We start from the raw sequence: 17,660 nt of genomic DNA on the forward strand, positions 1-17,660 counted from the left end.
GGGGACAAGTGGTAATGGGAAAAAATACAATAAAAATGTAAAAAATATATTCCAAGTTCTTGACAGATATTATAGGAAAAGTTTATTTCCTTGTTGTGGAACTATTCTGATTTAATTTTTTTCTTTTTTCTTGTCTTTGGCCTTCATGAAACCCACTTGAATTCTTTATGATTATTATCCTAAATACAAATGCACAATCTGAGATGTAAACAAAATATGTACAGTGTTTTCTTTGTATGGGAGAGAGTGAAAATTCCCTTGTAGTTGTCATTTTTAAGCTCATTAGAAAATAAATGCCTCGTATGGTCTCTCTGAGGCAGCACAGCTGCAGTGCAGCCTGGAGGCCAGGCTGTGGGGCCAGGATGTCTGGCTTCTTATCTCCCTGCTGCCACTGACTGCTCCCGCCACCCAGTCATAGCAGCAGCAGGGAGAAGGGCGGTTATCACCCATTGGCTGCCCGTCAGACCCCTGACATTTCTCATCTTTAATCCTAAAAATCATCCTTTCAGATTTGTTTGGTTCTCTCCATCTTACAGATGAGGAGACTCAGTACCAGATAAGAGCTAAATGTAGCCACGTGTATATCTTTTCGCCTTATTTTTTTTTGTCTGACCTTGTCTTTCCCACTTATTTTAGGGCTGAATTATTGGTAGGCAGGAAGGAAAAGTATCATATATTTAACTTTAATTACTTTGGTGTTGTAAAGCCAGGACAAACAAAGTTTAGCCTCTTTTTCACATGGTGGCCTCCTGCATTCTGATTCTGAGGTCTGGTTGGTGTTTCATGTGTGATGCAAAAGAGGAAAGATTAAATTTAATATTCATATATTAACTTTCAGTGATATTCCCCCAAACTTTCAATACGAACACTTTCAAACACAGAGAATTTTAAAGAATACTACTGGAATACCAGTGTATCTACTATTTAGCAATTATTAACATTTAGCAATTATTAACATTTTACCATGTTTGCTTTCAATATGAACACTTTCAAACACAGAGAATTTTAAAGAATACTACTGGAATACCTGTGTATCTACTATTTAGCAATTATTAACATTTAGCAATTATTAACATTTTACCATGTTTGCTTTACTTACCTGTAACTTTTTTCTTAGTCATTTAAAAGTAAGTGGCAAATGTTATTGCCCTTTATCTCTAAATAATTCCATTTATACCCTAAAAATAAGGAAATTATGATAACAATAATATGCTATTATCTAGCTTATAGTCAAAAATTTTCCAGTTGTCTTCAAAATATCTTTTGTAGTTGATGTTTTTGAACAAATGAGGATTTAATGAAGCTTAATTGCATTTCATTTGATTGTTATTTGTTCTCGATGTCTTTAGAACACACCCTTGCCTTTGACAGTGACTTTTTGAAGACGCTGGGCCAGTTTTCTGTAGAATATCCCACATTTTGGGTTGTTTGGTTGTTTCCTTTGTTCCTTTATTTCCTAGAAGCTGGGAGTTCAAAGTTAACCATATTTGGCAAAAAGGCCTCAAGTGTGCTTCATGTTTATCACATCAAAGAACAACTAGTATCCAGTTCCTCTTCTAGCTGCCCCTAATACTAAGTTTCATCTCTTGGTTAAGTGCTGGATTCCTCCATTGTAAAAATCTATTCCCCTTCATGGTTGGTAAGCAACTGTGGGGGGCGGTGATGCTTTGACACCATGGGGATATCCTGCTTCAAACAATCTTTTGACCTAATGATTTTAGCATCTGTATTAGTATACTTGGGCTGCAGTAACAATGTACTACAGGCTGGGTGGCTTCAGCAACTGAAATTTATTGTCTCACAGTCCTGGAGGCTGGTGTTGGCAGGGTTGGTTCCTTCTGATGGAAGGATCTGGTTCAGGGCTCTGCGTGGTTTGTAGGTGGTTGTCTCCCTGTGTGACTTCACATCGTCTCCCCTCTGTGTGGCCCTGTGTCCAAATTTCCTCTTCTTGTTAGTTTACCAGTCAACTGGGATTATGACCCACTGTAGGAGGGCCCTAATGGGGCCCTCCTATGAACTTCATGATATCTCTGAATACCCCATCTTCACATAAGGTGGCATTCTGCAGCACACAGAGAGTTAGGACTCCAACATATGGGTTGGCGGGGGGCACAATTCACCCATAAGAGCATTCATTGATGATTCTTGCCATAATCCATTATATATTGGGGCCTTAGGCTGGGTTCTCTGGGAAAGAGATTCTGAGATAAAGTTTTTGTGCTGGATTATCAGGGACTGGGCTTGATAACATCTGTGAGAGGCTAAGAGCAGCAGGATTGGGCAGAGAGAGAGGTCCAACTGCAATGCAGTTGTAAGAGAGGCCTCAGCTGCCACTGCAGGCACGCAGCTCTGGAACTGGATGGTCCTTCAGAGATGTTGCAAATTGAGGCAAAGGTCCAAGCCCTTTATCAAATAACCCTTGGATACAAGGTGCCCCTAGGGGAGGGTGCAAAATATTGTTCTGGGAAGCTTCCTTCCATTGAGGGCAATACCTGGAGAGACTCAGATGTGAGCTGTTAGGTACCAACAGTGCCAGCAACTTAGGGAATGAGTGTCTGGATCCTAAAGAGAAGGTTGGGGCAGGCATCTGGACACCTATGGACTACAGAAGGGTGATTTTCCCCCAAATCTACATTTATTAGCTGGCACCTATCCTTTCCCTCATCAACTGAAAATGAATTATAGTTCTTTCTAAAAAGACAGGGTGAATGCACCACAGCTTTTTTTATCCACTTATCGACTGATGGACACTTGGGCTGCTTCCAGACCTCAGCTACTGTAAATAACACTGCTGTGAACATAGGGGTGCATATATTCTTTTGAATTAGTGTTTTAGGTTTCTTCAGATATAGTCCCAGAAGTAGAATTACTGGGTCATTTTGAGGGAATTCCATACTGTTTTCCATAGTGGTTACACCAATCTGCATTCCCACCAACAGCGTGAAAGGTTCCCTTTCTCCACATCCTCACCAGCCCTTGTTGTTTGTTGATTTGTTTATGATAGCCATTCTGACAGGAATGACATGATATCTCATTGTGGTTTTAATTTGCATTGCTCTGATAATTAGTGATGTTGAACATCTTTTCATATGTCTTTGGCCATTTGTGTTCTCTTTGGGGAACTGTCTATTCAGGTTCTTTGCCCATTTTTAAATTGGATTGTTTGTTTTTTGGTGTTGAGACTTAGAAATTCTTTATAAAAAGCTGTGGTGCATTTTCACAATGGACTACTACTTGGCTGTAAAAAAGAAGGAAATGTTACCCTTTGTGACAGCACAGATGGGCCTGGAGAGTATTATGCAAAGTGAAATAAGCCAGTCAGAGAAAGACAAGTTACCATATGATTTCACTGATATGTGGGATCTAATGAACAAAATAAACTAACAAACAAAATAGAAACAGATTCCTAGATACAGAAAACAGACTGACAGCTGTTAGAGGGAAAGGGAGTTGGGGGGAAGGGGAGTTGGGGGGAAGGGGAGTTGGGGGGCTGGGTGAACTGGGTGAAGGGATTAAGCAAGCAAAAAAGAAAAACTTCATAGACACAGACAACAGTATGGTAATTAGCAGAGGGTGAAGTGGGGCAGGGGGTAGAAGAAGGTAAAGCGGGAATAAATGGTGATGGAGGAAACTTGACGTGGGGTGGTGAACAAACATTTCAATATACCAGCAATTTTCAATCTTTTCTCTCTCCTGGCACATAGCAACTAAGTACTAAAACTTGGTAGCACATGAAAAAAATGTTTTTTTTGTCAATCTGACAAAAGTAGGTATAATTTTGATTCACTCACATTTGGTGGCTATCATTGTGTTGGTTCTTGTCATATTTTTATTTGACAGTGTAAGGGAAAAGAGGTCAGTGCCCCTGATTAGTCAGTTACTGCGTATTACAAAAATTCTTGTGGCATACTGGTTAAAAATCACTACAATATGCACATCATGTATTATAGAATTATACACCAGAAGCCCATATAATTTTATTAACTACTGTCACCCTAATATATTCAATTTAAAAAGAGGTGAAAGCTTAAAGCTTTTATCTCCACCAATTTTCCAAGTAAGGGGTTGATATAATTCAGCTATACTTAGGGTTGCCTATACTTTTGCCATTGTGGGCCCCTTCCACCATAAAACATTAGAAATTATATTTTATAATTGTTGTTATAAAGATAACTGTAACCTAGGCTGGATTTATTATTATATATTTATTATCACATTCATTTATATTTCTTCTGTGGGCTTCTGGTGCTGTCCACTCTGCCTAATGGAGAAGTTAGCTCAGTTATGCCCCCCGTCGGGAGCCCACAGGTGAATGAACAGGGGTGATTCCAAGTGCACATGTGTGTAGGTGGTGACTGGCGGTGGCTGTCTAAAGGCAAGGGACATTGAATTCCAGTAGAAAGTTACCATGTAGGAAAGGGAAGTGGCCTGGTATTGCCAGATGTTTTCATTTTTCAGGAGAAGCCAGAAATAGATATTCTAAAATTTGAAATCCTCTATTTTTCATTGTTGGCCCAGTTTTTTTAAAAAGTCCTGTGGTCTGATTATGGCCTGAGGGCTGCCACTTTGAGTTGCTGGAGACTGGGAGGCTCCTCCAGGGGTTTGGGGATCATTCCCATAATCCGTACCTCACAGAAAGCCTGGCACATGGAAAGAACTCAGACATATTTACTGAGGAATGAACGAATGAATAATTACACTTTGCTAAGGCAACTTGTTAGAATTTGGTTGGATTTTATGCATCAAAACAGTGAAGACTAGAAAACTAGGTCCTGGATTGTGCTGCAAAGAAAAGAACTGCCTTGGGTTTTTCACAGCAACTTAAAGAGTTGGCAGGAATCAAAATGTGTGACGATCTGTGTAGCCTTGAAACCAGAGTTTGTGAACTAGGTCAGGATGCCTCATGATGCTTTCACTAATCAGAGAATTGAAGGGGATTTTGTGGTGTCTTCACGGAATTTGGTAATTATTATTATATTTTAGACTTTTTTTCTATTTAGGACAGAAACATTATTGTGGTAAAGAAATAACCTTGCAAAGATGCGTTTTGTCACTTTTTTTCCTTAGGGGGAGCCAAGTACTCCTCACTGGCAAACATTTTTCACCTCTGGTGTAGCCTTAGGGTGCTAGATAAAAGAAGTTTGGTCAGAGCCCACTGAGTTCATGCTGAGCTCTAGGGAGGACTTTCTCTGGTCGGAAGAGAAGGTGAGGGGCATAGGAGGTTCTGGAGGAGGAATGGAGACAGAGAGAAAGCAGTGCCTCCCCAGAGGCATTCTTCTCAATTTCTCACTTTAATTCCCAGCTCTTTTCTCTCAGGCAGAAAAGCAACAGCAGTGCCTTTGGCTTTTCTTGTCAGGACATTTCGTTAAGATATGCCTTCAGGGATCAGCGCTCAGCCCTCTGAAGATCTAGGCAACCCAGTCTCTTGCTTCACTGCTGTATAAGGTGCTTGCTAACTCTGGCTTAAACCTCTGGGTCCTAGACTTCAACCACCAATGATCTTAATTCCACTGGAGAAGTTGCTTGTTAGAAATAATCTCTCTTATTCTGTTCATTCCCTCTACAGCATTTGCCATACTTTGTATTTATATAGTTACTATGTATAAAGTAATTTACTATTCAAACTCCTGTCTGAAAGGGAAGGGGTCACGTTTGTGGGATCACCTTGCAAACTGAATTCTGAGCTCAGTGCCTGGTCCATAATGGTAGCTCAGTAAACTGTCTCATAATGCCTTCTTTGGCTTGGCTGGTCCTCATGTTTATGACAGGCTGAGGCTGAACTGAATGCAGAATGATGGTGAAGGTGTTATTGTAAGTAAACTGGTAAAGGCAAAATACACAACAAGGGTTTTGACCTTCAGGTTGTGTTTTGGGGACGACTAAAAGGACGTGATGCATTCAATCTCCTTCCCTTAGAATTCAGGCAGCATCTAGGGGGTCAGGCAGCCATCAGGGTTTTCAGAGTATGTGCTCTTCCTACTTTAGATTATATCCTGGCTGTATCCTTTTCTGTGTTGTTTCCCTCGTCTGTCAAATGGAGATCATAGTTTTACCTATGTCCTATACTTGAGGTGAGTACAGTATTCAACGAGTTACTATGCATGAAGTTCTTAGAACAGGGCCTGGCGCATCAAAAGCTCTGTCATTGGTATTAATTAGTTTTCACTCTGAGGCTGGAGAGACACAGATAATAAGCAAACGTTAAAGAGCTCTGCCCATTGTTTCTTTCGTTGAGTTCTCAGGGACTGTCTTGAAAGGAGCTGTCCATCTCTCTCTCTCTCTCTTCGGGTCCAAAATTAAGGGAGTTTAAAAATTTGGATCTTAGCATTTCTCCAGGAGTGTTCTCTATGTGTGTGGTTCAGAAGGCGCCACCACAGTCATCCTCTCAACACTGTTCCAGTTGGAGACTCAGGATAGACGGGAGGCTCTGGATCCCCTGTGGAAGCCAAAGAGGTTTGCAGGTTTTCCCTCTGTTGCTGGCAGTGAGAGCATGGGTTTATGCTCCAAGCATAGGCACTTGGGTGTTTCTGCCTTGAAATCTAGGGTCTGGATAGATTCAGGTATAGGCATAGGGTCACACAGAGACTCTTCTTGGCAGCTGTGGAAGATCTAAGGGTCCATGGTGTGACACGAGTATCCAGTGATGCCGAGCACTGAGGGCTGATGATGCCTAGGCAGATGGTGAATTTTGTTTTCATTCTTCTTGTTTGTTTGTTTTGCAACACATCTATTTTATTTTATACTGAGAAATTATATACAATAACAAAGTCTAATAAGAATTCAGTTATTTAAAAAACCTGCTTCATACAGCTATAACTTAAACTAATACAACTCATCTGTTTGAAGTGTGCAACATATTGGTTTATAGTATATTCACAGAACTGTGCTACCGATACCAAAATCAAGCTAGAACATTTTCATCACCCTTTGCTCCCCAAAACCTATACCCATTAGCAGTCACTCCTCTCTCCCCCCGCCTGCTCCAGGCAATAGGAATCTTCTTTTTTGTTCTATAGATGGCAAATTTTCCTGAAATCAGGAATTAAATTGTACCTTCCTTTCCTTGGAGGAAGTTTTCTGCTTTAGACTCGCATTAGTTACCTATTGCTACAAAACAAATGACCCCAAAATTAGCAGTATAAAACAATGGACGTGTATTTTATCATGGTTTTTATGAAGTGGGACTCCAGGTGCCGCTGAGCTGGGTCCTCTGCTTCAGCATCTCTCAAGAGGCATCCTGAGAAGGTCAAGGGGATGGTCTTACTTGAAGGCTCAGCTGGGGAAGAGGCTGCTTTCAAGCTCACTTACATTGTTACTGGCAGCACTTGGTTCCTTGAGGATTGTCGGACTGAGAGTCTCATTTCCTTACTGGCTGTAGCGTGGAGGCCACCCTCAGTTCCTTACTTGATAAAGCCTTTGTGAGAATTTGCAAGCAAAACAGAAATCACAGTCTTTTGTGATCTAATAATGGAAATGGCATTCTTTCCATGTAGCTATATTCTTTTTTCTTTTTCCTTTTAAATATATACATTTACATATATTTTATTGATTATGCTATTGCAGTTGTCCCATTTTTCTCCCCTTTATCCCACACAACCCTGCAACACCCTCCCTCCAGCATTCACCACCCCTTTAGTTCATGTCCATGGGTTGTCCATGTAAGTTCTTTGGCTTCTTTATTTCCTTTACTGTTCTTAACCTCCCCTGTCTATTTTGTACCTACCATATGTGCTTCTTATTCCCTGTTCCTTTTTGCCCCCTTTTTTGTGATAACCCTTCTTGCGATCTTCATTTCTGTGATTCTGTTCCTGTTCTAGTTGTTTGCTTAGTTTCTTTTTCTTTTCGTTTTTTTAAGGTTCAGTTGTTGATAGATGTGAGTTTGTTGTTATTTTACTGTTCATAGTTTTGATCTTCTTTTTCTTAGATAAGTCCCTTTAACATTTCATATAATGATGTCTTGGTGATGATGAACTCCTTTAACTTGACCTTATCTGGGAAGCACTTTATCTACCCTTCTATTCTAAGTGATAACTTTGCTGGATAGAGTAATCTTGGATGTAGGTCCTTGCCTTTCGTGACTTCAAATACTTCTTTCCAGCCTCTTCTTTCCTGCAAGGTTTTTTTTTTTTTTTTTGAGAAATCAGCTAATGGTCTTATGGGCACTCCTTTGTAGGTAACTGTCTCCTTTCCTCCTGCTGCTTTTTAAGATTCTCTCCTTATCTTTAATCTTGGGTAATTTAACTATGGGTATTTTGGTGAGTTCCTCCTTGGGTCCAACTTCTTTGGGACTCTCTGAGTTTCCTGGACTTCCTGGAAGTCTATTTTCTTCCCCAGGTTGGGGAATTTCTCCTTCATTATTTTTACAAATAAGTTTTCACTTTCTTGCTCTTCCTTTCCTCCTTCTGGCATCCCTATGGTTTAGATGTTGAAATGTTTAAATTGTCCCAGAAGTTCCTAAGCCTCTCCTCATATTTTGAATTCTTATTTCTTCATTCTGTTCTGGTTAATTGTTTATTTCTTCCTTTTGTTCCAAATTGTTGATTTGAGTCCCAGTTTCCTTCCCTTCACTGTTGGTTCCCTATATATTTTGCTTTATTTCATTTTGTATAGGCTTCACTTCTTCCTTTATTTTGCATCTGTATTCAATCATTTTCATGAGCATCCTGATTACCAGTGTTTTAAACTCTGCATCTGATAGGTTGGCTATCTCATTATCAGTTAGCTCTTTTTCTGGAGCTTTGATCTGTTCTTTCATTTGGGCCATATTTCTTTGTCTCAGCATACCTGTTACGTTGTAATGGGTGGAGCCTTGGGTGTTCACCAGGGCAGGGCAACCCATTTCATTGTGTTGTGGTGCTATATGTGGAATGGGAGTCAGAATGGGAACAATGCTGCTTGCTTGGCTCTCGCCTCACTTTCAGACACATCCCTTGCTACCCACAAGGGAATTGGACCCTTCTGGTGCTGATTCCCGGGTGGGTAGGTTTGTGTACATTCTAGGACTCTGTGGGTCCCTCCTACAGACTCTCCTGTGAGACTGGGAATTATCCCACCCCTGCAACCCCCACAGATTTTTACAACCAGAGGTTTTAGTGCTTTATTTTCCCACGCTGGAACTGTGGGACTGCCCAGTCCGCCAGCTGAGGCCTTTCTGCACACTCTCTCCACCCCAACTCCCTGTCTCCACCCATCCTACCAGTCTGGATGAATGTTTCTTCTTAAACTCCTTGGTTGTCAGATTTCCATACAGTTTGATTTTCTGGTAGTTTTTTGTTTTTTAATTGATTGTTGTCCTTTTGATTATGTAAGGAAGCAATGGATATCTACCTATGCCTACTTCTTGGCTAGAAGTCAACGTGGCTATATTCTTTTGGTGAGAAGGCAGTTAACTCAAGAGGAGGAGATTACATAAAATTATGACTACCAGGAGGTGGGGTGCTTTGGGGCCATCTTGGTGGCTGTACCAAAACTGTCCTGCAACTTTCCCATGAGTTTTGTAGGTTATTCAATACCTTTATAATACATTTCTTTTTGGCTTGAGCTAACCAGAATCGGTGGCTTGTTTGCATTCAGGCCCATATACAGATGCTTGTTGACTTAAGATGGGGTTACACCCCAATAAATCCTTCGTAAGTTGAAAATACTGTTAAATCAAACATGGATTTAATATCCCTAACCTATTGAACATCATAGCTTAGCCTAGCCTATCTTAAATGTGTTCAGAGCACTTGCATCACCCTACAGTTGGGCAAACATCTTGAGTTTCACCGCAGTAGTAATTGCCTTTCTCTTCTCACCAGAAGCAGAAGACACAGACGGGTATTATGTAGACTTGATGGGGTACAAAAACAAAAATAAAAATTCAAAAGCTACTGGCAACACAGTGCACTGTGTTGATTGTTTATCCTTGTGACCTGTGATCGCATGCCTGACTGGAAGCTGTGGCTCACTAACTCTGCCCAGCATCATGAGGAAGTATTGTACCATGTGTCACTAATCCAGGAAAAGATAAAAATGTCAAGTTCAGTTTCTACTGAGTGCATATCACTTTTGCATCATCATAAAGTCTCAAAGTTGTTAAACCAAACCGTCACCAGTCAGGGACCATCTGTACTTGCCCAGTGTTCTGTAATTGTGTGACCCTGATTTCTATTGCTCTATCTCCTTTCTCTGTGAGCTATTCACACTGCTAATTGCTCCTTTTTCTTTTTCAAAGTTACCAGTTCTGTGTCTGAATACTTTACTAGTTCAGAGCCAATTGCCTAGCACCTATCAAAAACTAGTTGGGATGTTAATCTCTACAAAGATCATAGAAGAGAAGTTAAGAACCTCTCAAATTAGCCTTATCAAAGTTGGAAAACTGAGTCCTGTTAATGGAACAGCTGATAAATTCTCATACCCAAACCAAGGTTTTTGCAGTTAATCCTCATTTTGGCTACGACCAGAAGGTTGCTTTCTTCTTTAGAAGTTCTACAGAATTTTAATATTAGAAATCCAGTGCCAATGAAAAGAAACAAGAAAATATGAGAATACAAAGGAATATAAGAAAAGAGAATCTGTTATTTCACATAAACTAGGGAACTACTGGGGAGTCTCACAGGATCAGAGAAGAACTACAGAGCTCCCGGGCTTGCAGACTGGTGGCTCCATACAGGCAGCTCTCTCTCTGACGCTCTTGCTGGCATCTCCATCATCTCTGTGTCTCCCATTCCTGGCCTCATTCCTGACTTGCTATAGTGCCTTTGAATGTGACCTTTAGTTTTTCAGCCAGAAGAGAGAGAAGGGTTGGGTCATGCCCTTAGTCCCAGTGCCAGGAAGATGGGATACTAAGCCAGGCCAGAAGAAGGACCGTGGAAAACTACTGTTCCGTGCAGGCTCTGACTCAAGCCCATTGTCAGTGCCCCTCCCCCCAGGCATGGACAGACCAACCATGTAAGTGGCCCTTGAAATAGTCAAGATTCCAAAAAGGAAAAGTCAGTGCCATCATCTGTGGTAAGACCTTGCCTGGAAACCATGAATTGGAGGAATTTTTTGGCCAGTGTTTTTCCTGGAGTCTTAGTATTCATTTTGTTGCAGCCAAGGTCTAGTGTCTTAGCCCACTGGCAAAATAGGGTTACGCTGAATTCTGCCTGTGTTGATTTCACTTGTTCCATAACTACATGACAGTTGAAAAAAAATTAGTGACAGAGACATGAAGGCCAAGGATGACATGGAAAGTAGCTGCGCAGTTCATGTGTTTAGGCCAAGGTTAAAGTAGATTCATGAAGCAGGCCAGAGCTTTCTCTTTACTACCACTTTCTGTGACTTAGAAGCACATTGTTGATTTTTGTTTTTAACGTTTCAATAAGGAATGATTTGTCAGGTTTATGAAAACCACATGTATTCAGAGACTTATCTTAGTGCCATCTCAGTGTGTTTGGACACATGGGTTCTTAGATCTCGATCTTGGGTTGAGATCAAGATCAGTCAGACATGGCTTTTGGATGAAGTAATATTGTGCTCCCTTTAAATGTGTATATAGAGACTGAAGTTACCCTAGTAATTCTTCTAAGGAAGTACTACAGTGGGCTCCCTGTAGGGAACTGATCCTGATCTGGGACCATTTACAGTTGCTCAGGGCTATACTCAGAGCTGATCACTTGTTCTTTGGCAGTTCTTTATGGAGGGCCCTGAATGTGCTAATTGCTAGAAGCAATTATGTAGAATAAAACTGCCTCATTCTACCTACTTATAGCCTGGTTTAGGGCTCTACTTCCAAGTAAGGAAGCAGCTCACTTCTAAATTTAGAGTGTGATCCAATACTTAGGGTGACAGTCAGGTGTAGAGAAGTAAAGATAAAATGTACCTGATGTCTCCCAGAAGCAAGAGGGTGTGCAAAGGGCAGGAACTCAGTTTTTGGTTCAGAGTTGGGTTTGACTCTTAGCAAAGACACCCCCTAGCTTTGTGACATTGGGAGATTAGTTCACTTCTTTAAGCCTCTAATTTCTCATCTGTAGAATGGGGTTAATAATAATACAAACCCAGTGAGATTACTTGATGTGTTTTAATAAGATAATCCTGGGAAGACATTTAGCATTACATGGGCACATTGCTTGAAAATCACTATGGTAGTTGTAATAACCTCAGGAATTGTGATTTTTTGGGTCCCTCTGTGCCCATTTTCTACCATACTTGTAGAACTTCTTCCAAATCTCCATACACAAAGCAAACCACCACCACCACCTGTGGGTGGCCTGGGCTCTCTGGCAGAGACTTTAGAACCAGGCTAACTTGGGTTTAGATGCAGGATTCAACACTTGGATATCTAGTTCCTAAACTGCAAAATGAGTAAAATTATACAATAACCCATGCTGTTAGGGTTAGAGATAATAATAAGCTCCACTGTAGGTTGGCTTTTAAAAAATTTCTCATCTGGCTGTCTTCGCAAGCCCTTGTCGTAGTGATGGTGTAAGTGAGGATCTCTAGAGGACAAATCTCAGTTGTCCCTGTGTCAGTTTTCTCTACTGGTCCTGAGCCAGACTTCTTTGCTTTTTTGGTCTGGCCCGATTTCCTCCAAACCAAGGTCTGTGGAGCCATGATAACGTGGAGCCCTCTAATGGGCACATTAGATTTGGAAATATGCTCTTCATATAACTCATCTTGGCATGGGTGCCAGTTAAGAGACAACGGAGAGATCAATCTCAGCCCCAATGTGAGTGGACCTGTAAGACTGAATTACAAATGCACACTAATATAGTTGTGATTTTTACATCAAGACTGGCAAGAAATATTAGCAAATAAAAGATTTGTTTGATATAGAAAAAATGATGTTCAAAAGTCAAAGTTTCTTGGGAAAGTTCTCTCCGCTTCTGTCTGGTACTAGAAATCTACAAATCAATAAAAAGTCTGCATTTTCCCCAAATTACTGATTCTTCACATTGCAGATTCTTCCCCTGATACCATTTCACATGGGTCCCTATTCAGGAGGAAAAAGGCATGGGGTGTTTAAAAGCTTGATGACATCTGCTGACATTCTCCTTGCTTGTGTCTTGCAGCCTACTTCTGCTTCCTCCTGACTGCTCTGGGTGTGACAGCTGGTGCTCATCGCTTGTGGAGCCACAGGTCCTATAAGGCCAAGCTGCCTCTGAGGATATTTCTGGCTGTCGCCAACTCTATGGCTTTCCAGGTGGGGATGGAGTGGACATTCCTCCACACACATTCTAGGCTCAGTGTTCAGGGCCCAAGCACTCCCTGCCTGTCCCAAGTTTTATCTCCTTGCAGCTTTACATACTATCAAATGTCATGTGGGTACTCTGTGGCTCAAGACATGCTGAACTCCAGAGGGGGAAAGGAGATTCCTCCTTCCAGAATTCATGCCCCGAATGTGCCCTGAAATCCACCACAGCTGTCTAGCTCTAATGAAAGCCAAATTTGGTGCTGAGTATGCTGTATGTGTATTGCGTTTGATCCTTGCACTAACCCCACAGGTTAGGTGTTACTTGTCTTCCCATTTCAGAGATGAGGGAATTAAGGCTTAATGAAGTTAGAGAATGTACTCAAATTATATGACTAAAAACATGAACCTTCTAGGATAGACAAATGTGGGTCTTATACAAAGCCATTACTTCTACAAAACACGTTCCTGAGGCCTCCCTCTAAGTTTGCAGTGGAAGGTCTATTCAATATGGAGTTGGAAGACTCAGAATTTGAATCTGATGGTTGCTAGCTGTGAATCACTTAGTCATCTTCAGTTTTTTATATTTGTAAAAGATGTGAGTTCACTTCCAGAGCTGTTATGAAACCATTAAAACTTGCAAGGGGCTATATATAAAAATGTAAGACAGGATCATCACTTTACTGAAGGCTATGTCTTTAGGATGATTCCAGTCCTACACATTTCCCACCATCTTGTCACTTTCTGAGCTGCTGGAATTTTGGATTGATCATGGATCTCTATTTTCCCAGGCAGGGTGAGCAGGAACAACTTGTTTTCAAAGGTTTTGCCCATATATGAGTGCAGATGATTCCAGGCCCTGGGAATTTTTACCCATTGGGAAGAAATCACAATTCCCAAAAGTGCTTTAGGGTCAAAGGAAACAAGTGACCCAGGATCCCCTCTGTGGCCCTCAGACATAGGAGTCACGTGACCACCTCTACACTGGGCCTTCCATCCCTACGAGACTGCCTGACCCTAAGCATTTCTCTAAGCTGCTCTTGTGTCTAAGAATACAAATCCCTGTTTCAGCCTTCCCTCCTGCAGTTTGAAAGCAAATACGATCTAACACAACAGATCACCACGGGAACACAATTCAGATTCTGTATACCTACTGGTTATAATTCAACCCCATCTGGGAATTAGAATAAGGGGCCTAGGGGAGAAGCTGTTGTGCGCAGAGGGGTGGCTGGCAGTCTCCTGGTTGCATGCTTTGTTTGCCACCAGCACTGTGACCTACACTGCACTTCATTTTGACTTCAGACATCTTGTTCAGTGTTGCACTCTGTTCATCATGACAAGAAGTTACGATAATGGTAATTTAGAAACTCATTGACTTAGGTCTTATATGCTATTTAGGACTTAATTCAGTAATTTTCATTTATTTTGTTCAAGCACTTTATTATTTTTAAGCTTCCAATTACACACTTGTATGGTTATAAAGCATCACTATTATTGGAATTTTTGCCAACATCAATAACTTGAAATTGAGAGCATAAACATTTTTTCCCAGTGAAAGAAACTTTGTTAATAACTCAATTTTTGAGTGCATAAGTTTCCTTAACAAAACATCCCGTAATAGAATCACATGGCGATTTTAAATTTCCTTTGGGGAGAAAGTACATTGTAGATCTGGGTCCTGAAATAAATTCTTGGCTCTGCCATTTACTAAATCTGGGCCTTTGTGCAAGCCTCTGTTTCTTTATAAGCAAAGGGGCACAGTAATAATACTTACCTCACAGAGTTGTTGGGAGGATGAAATAAGGAATAAAAAGTACTCAGATTGTGAAGTACCCAGAGGTACTCAGTGAATATCATTCCCCCTCTTCTGTGTTAGAATTGGCACACTGTCTCATTCATTTCTGTGTTTTAGTGCCTCTCATATGGAAAGCACTCAATGATTGTTTGTTAAATGAATTAATATTTTAAAAGCATTTTTAGAAATCATCAAATTTGAACTATGCCTACATCTTCCAGGGCCAAAAATATTTATTGAGCCCCGGCTATGTGGCAGGCACTGAGCTAAGGACAATGGGTTTAATGATTAGCAAATACACCCACCACCCTTGCCTTCATGGAGCCTTTCTGTCTACTGGGATATTAGAATTCTCACAGTTTCCCAGTGGAAATGCCAGTGCTCTGTGGGCCTGGGGTTTTAAACAATGTCATTTAGAACGTAAGATCAGCACAGGGCCAGTTCCCATGTAATGTGTAACTGTCAGAGGGAAAGTGTGCAGTCGATCCAGACCACTTAACTTTGGGAAGAAAACCACCTAGGAATGTAAAAATGTGCTGGGATCTGCCAGTCTAGGGTATTGACCTATATCCCTGAATTAACGCAGAACCATTGATTTAGTTTCCCTTTGATGTCTCACTGGGTTTTTAAAGATAGTTTCAAGGGTTCTCTTCTGCTTTCTTCCATCAGAATGGTCATGCCTTTGGCCACAATGGAAAAATGACAAGGTTAGCTCTGAGGGTCATCATCAGGGCTTTTGCTAGATGCTGCAAACAAGATCGCAATCATCAAATACAATCTTCTAAAAATTGGGACTGAAACATTTGAAATTCCCTTTCATCTTTATTTCGTAGAGGAGGTATGTGCTGGTCAGGGGGTGGTAGTGGGGAAAGGTCTTCAGCTCTACTTTTAGTCTGAAAAGATGTCTCTCTGCTGTTGTCTTTGGGTTTTCCTAGAGACTTCTTCTTAAATAGGGATTAAGGCCTTCAGTTCTTTTATTTGAAAATCTCTTGTTATTATGCAGGAGCCCTACTGATGTGGAGGACTCTATAGTCCTACCATTAGGTTTCAGTCTTAGTGGTGAGCCTGAGTTGGGTGTCTCCCTTCCCACAGGCAGTCAGACTTTGGTAAAACCCAGTTGATAGGCCCTGCTAAGGTAGTTTCTCTTGAGGACAGATTTTGCTAAAGAAAAGAGAGAGCTCTCCACAGGGCTCGAATTTCAAAATGGTTATGTCTCTCCTTTCCTGCCAGAAGAACAAGGTGATTTTCCTTAGCTATCATGGTGAGAACTTGGTGGGGCTTCTGGAGGTAAAATTCATGAATGTGCAGAGCCCCCTAGGACCAGGCACTCTAGGAGTTTCTAATTCTCAAGCTTGTCCACAATAATTCATCAACTAAAGTAATTCATCAATTAAAGTTTAAAGAATTCCTACCCATTCTGGCTTTTGCTCCCCGGCTTCTGCTTGTAGTAGGTTGTGATTCTCTGTTGCTGGCTATTTGTCCTTCTAGATTTGGGGGCTGCAGTTTGCCTGTAACTTCATTTCTCTGATGGGTTTAAGAGAGTTGTTAGTTTTCAGTTTGTTTGGCATTTTTTTCCTTGTTGTGAGGGTGGGAGTTACTATCTCCAAGCTCTTTGCAAATCAGACAGAAAGTGGAAGTTACAGTATGATCTGTGAATATGTCACATAAATCACATGGTCACAGGCCATAAACCTTGGCAGGTATATAACAACAAAAACAACAACAATTTTCCAGTGCTAACCACCGGCCAGCATTTCACTAAGCACATTAGCTATCTGACAATACTCTACAAAGTAGATACTGTTGTTGTCCTCATATGATAGGCAATATCAGTAAATTGAAAGAGGTGACTGTATAACCTGACCAAGGACATTCAGATTTAAGTGACAGAAGGGGGATTCAAGTGCAGACAGAGATCACTGTCTCACTGATACTCCAATGCCTGTCCCAGCATGAAAGTGTGCATTTATTCTTTCATTTGGCAAATACACACATGCTAAACATTGCTCCCTGCATTGGAGAATGAGACAGACATGCTCCCTGTCCTCATAATGTGTACTCATATATTGCAGGGGGAGAGAGAGCAAATAAGTAAGCAAAAGAATGCGAAGAATTTAAACACCGCAATGTGATGAAGGGTAAAAGAGATGCAGCTTCTTTAGAGAGGATAGTCAGAGAAGACCTCACTGAACAGGTGACCTGAGAGCTGAGACCAGAGGGAGAGAACAGGTCGGGGAAAAGCATTCCAGACAGAAGGAGGAGCCAGAGCAAAGTGAGAACAAGGATGGTGAGTTCAAGGAAGAGAAGAATGGCCAGTATGGCTGGTCCACTTGAGTGTGGAAGATGGTCACAGAAGAGGCCAGAAGGGGGAATAGGAGCCACACCAGTGCAAGACTGTCAGGCATAGCAAGGAGTTTGGATATTGTTTTAAAAGCCATAGAGAAGCATTGCAAGATTTTAGGGGAGTGGTGCGGCCTAATATATTTTGATGGCACAAGTAAGCCTCAGAATAAGTCATGAGAGGCCAGAGATTTTTGTGCCAGATTTGGGCTCATAGAGCAGCCCCCACCACTGGGTCTCTGTGGGCGTGCATGTCAAGAAGGGAGACTTGGCCATGAGGCAACACTGTCGAGGATGGCTGGGGTGTTAGCAGCAGCATGCAGTAGCCATTGGTTAGGAGAACAAAACGCCAACCAGAACACTACTGCAGGC

At 41.3% G+C, this 17,660-nt stretch overlaps 1 protein-coding gene across 1 annotated transcript in view; it reads left to right on the forward strand.

The window, feature by feature from the left end:
- Positions 1-17,660, forward strand: part of SCD5 (stearoyl-CoA desaturase 5) — a 178,242-nt gene that overhangs the window by 81,113 nt on the left and 79,469 nt on the right. The window contains exon 2 of the mRNA XM_037035626.1: positions 13,035-13,165. Within this exon, the coding sequence (XP_036891521.1) occupies positions 13,035-13,165 (131 nt within the window). The remainder of the gene's footprint in view (positions 1-13,034; positions 13,166-17,660) is intronic.

This window comes from Sturnira hondurensis, unplaced genomic scaffold (assembly GCF_014824575.4).
Source record: "Sturnira hondurensis isolate 20B ecotype Veracruz unplaced genomic scaffold, ASM1482457v3 Scaffold0022542, whole genome shotgun sequence".
In the NCBI taxonomy this organism is placed as follows: Eukaryota; Metazoa; Chordata; class Mammalia; order Chiroptera; family Phyllostomidae; genus Sturnira; species Sturnira hondurensis.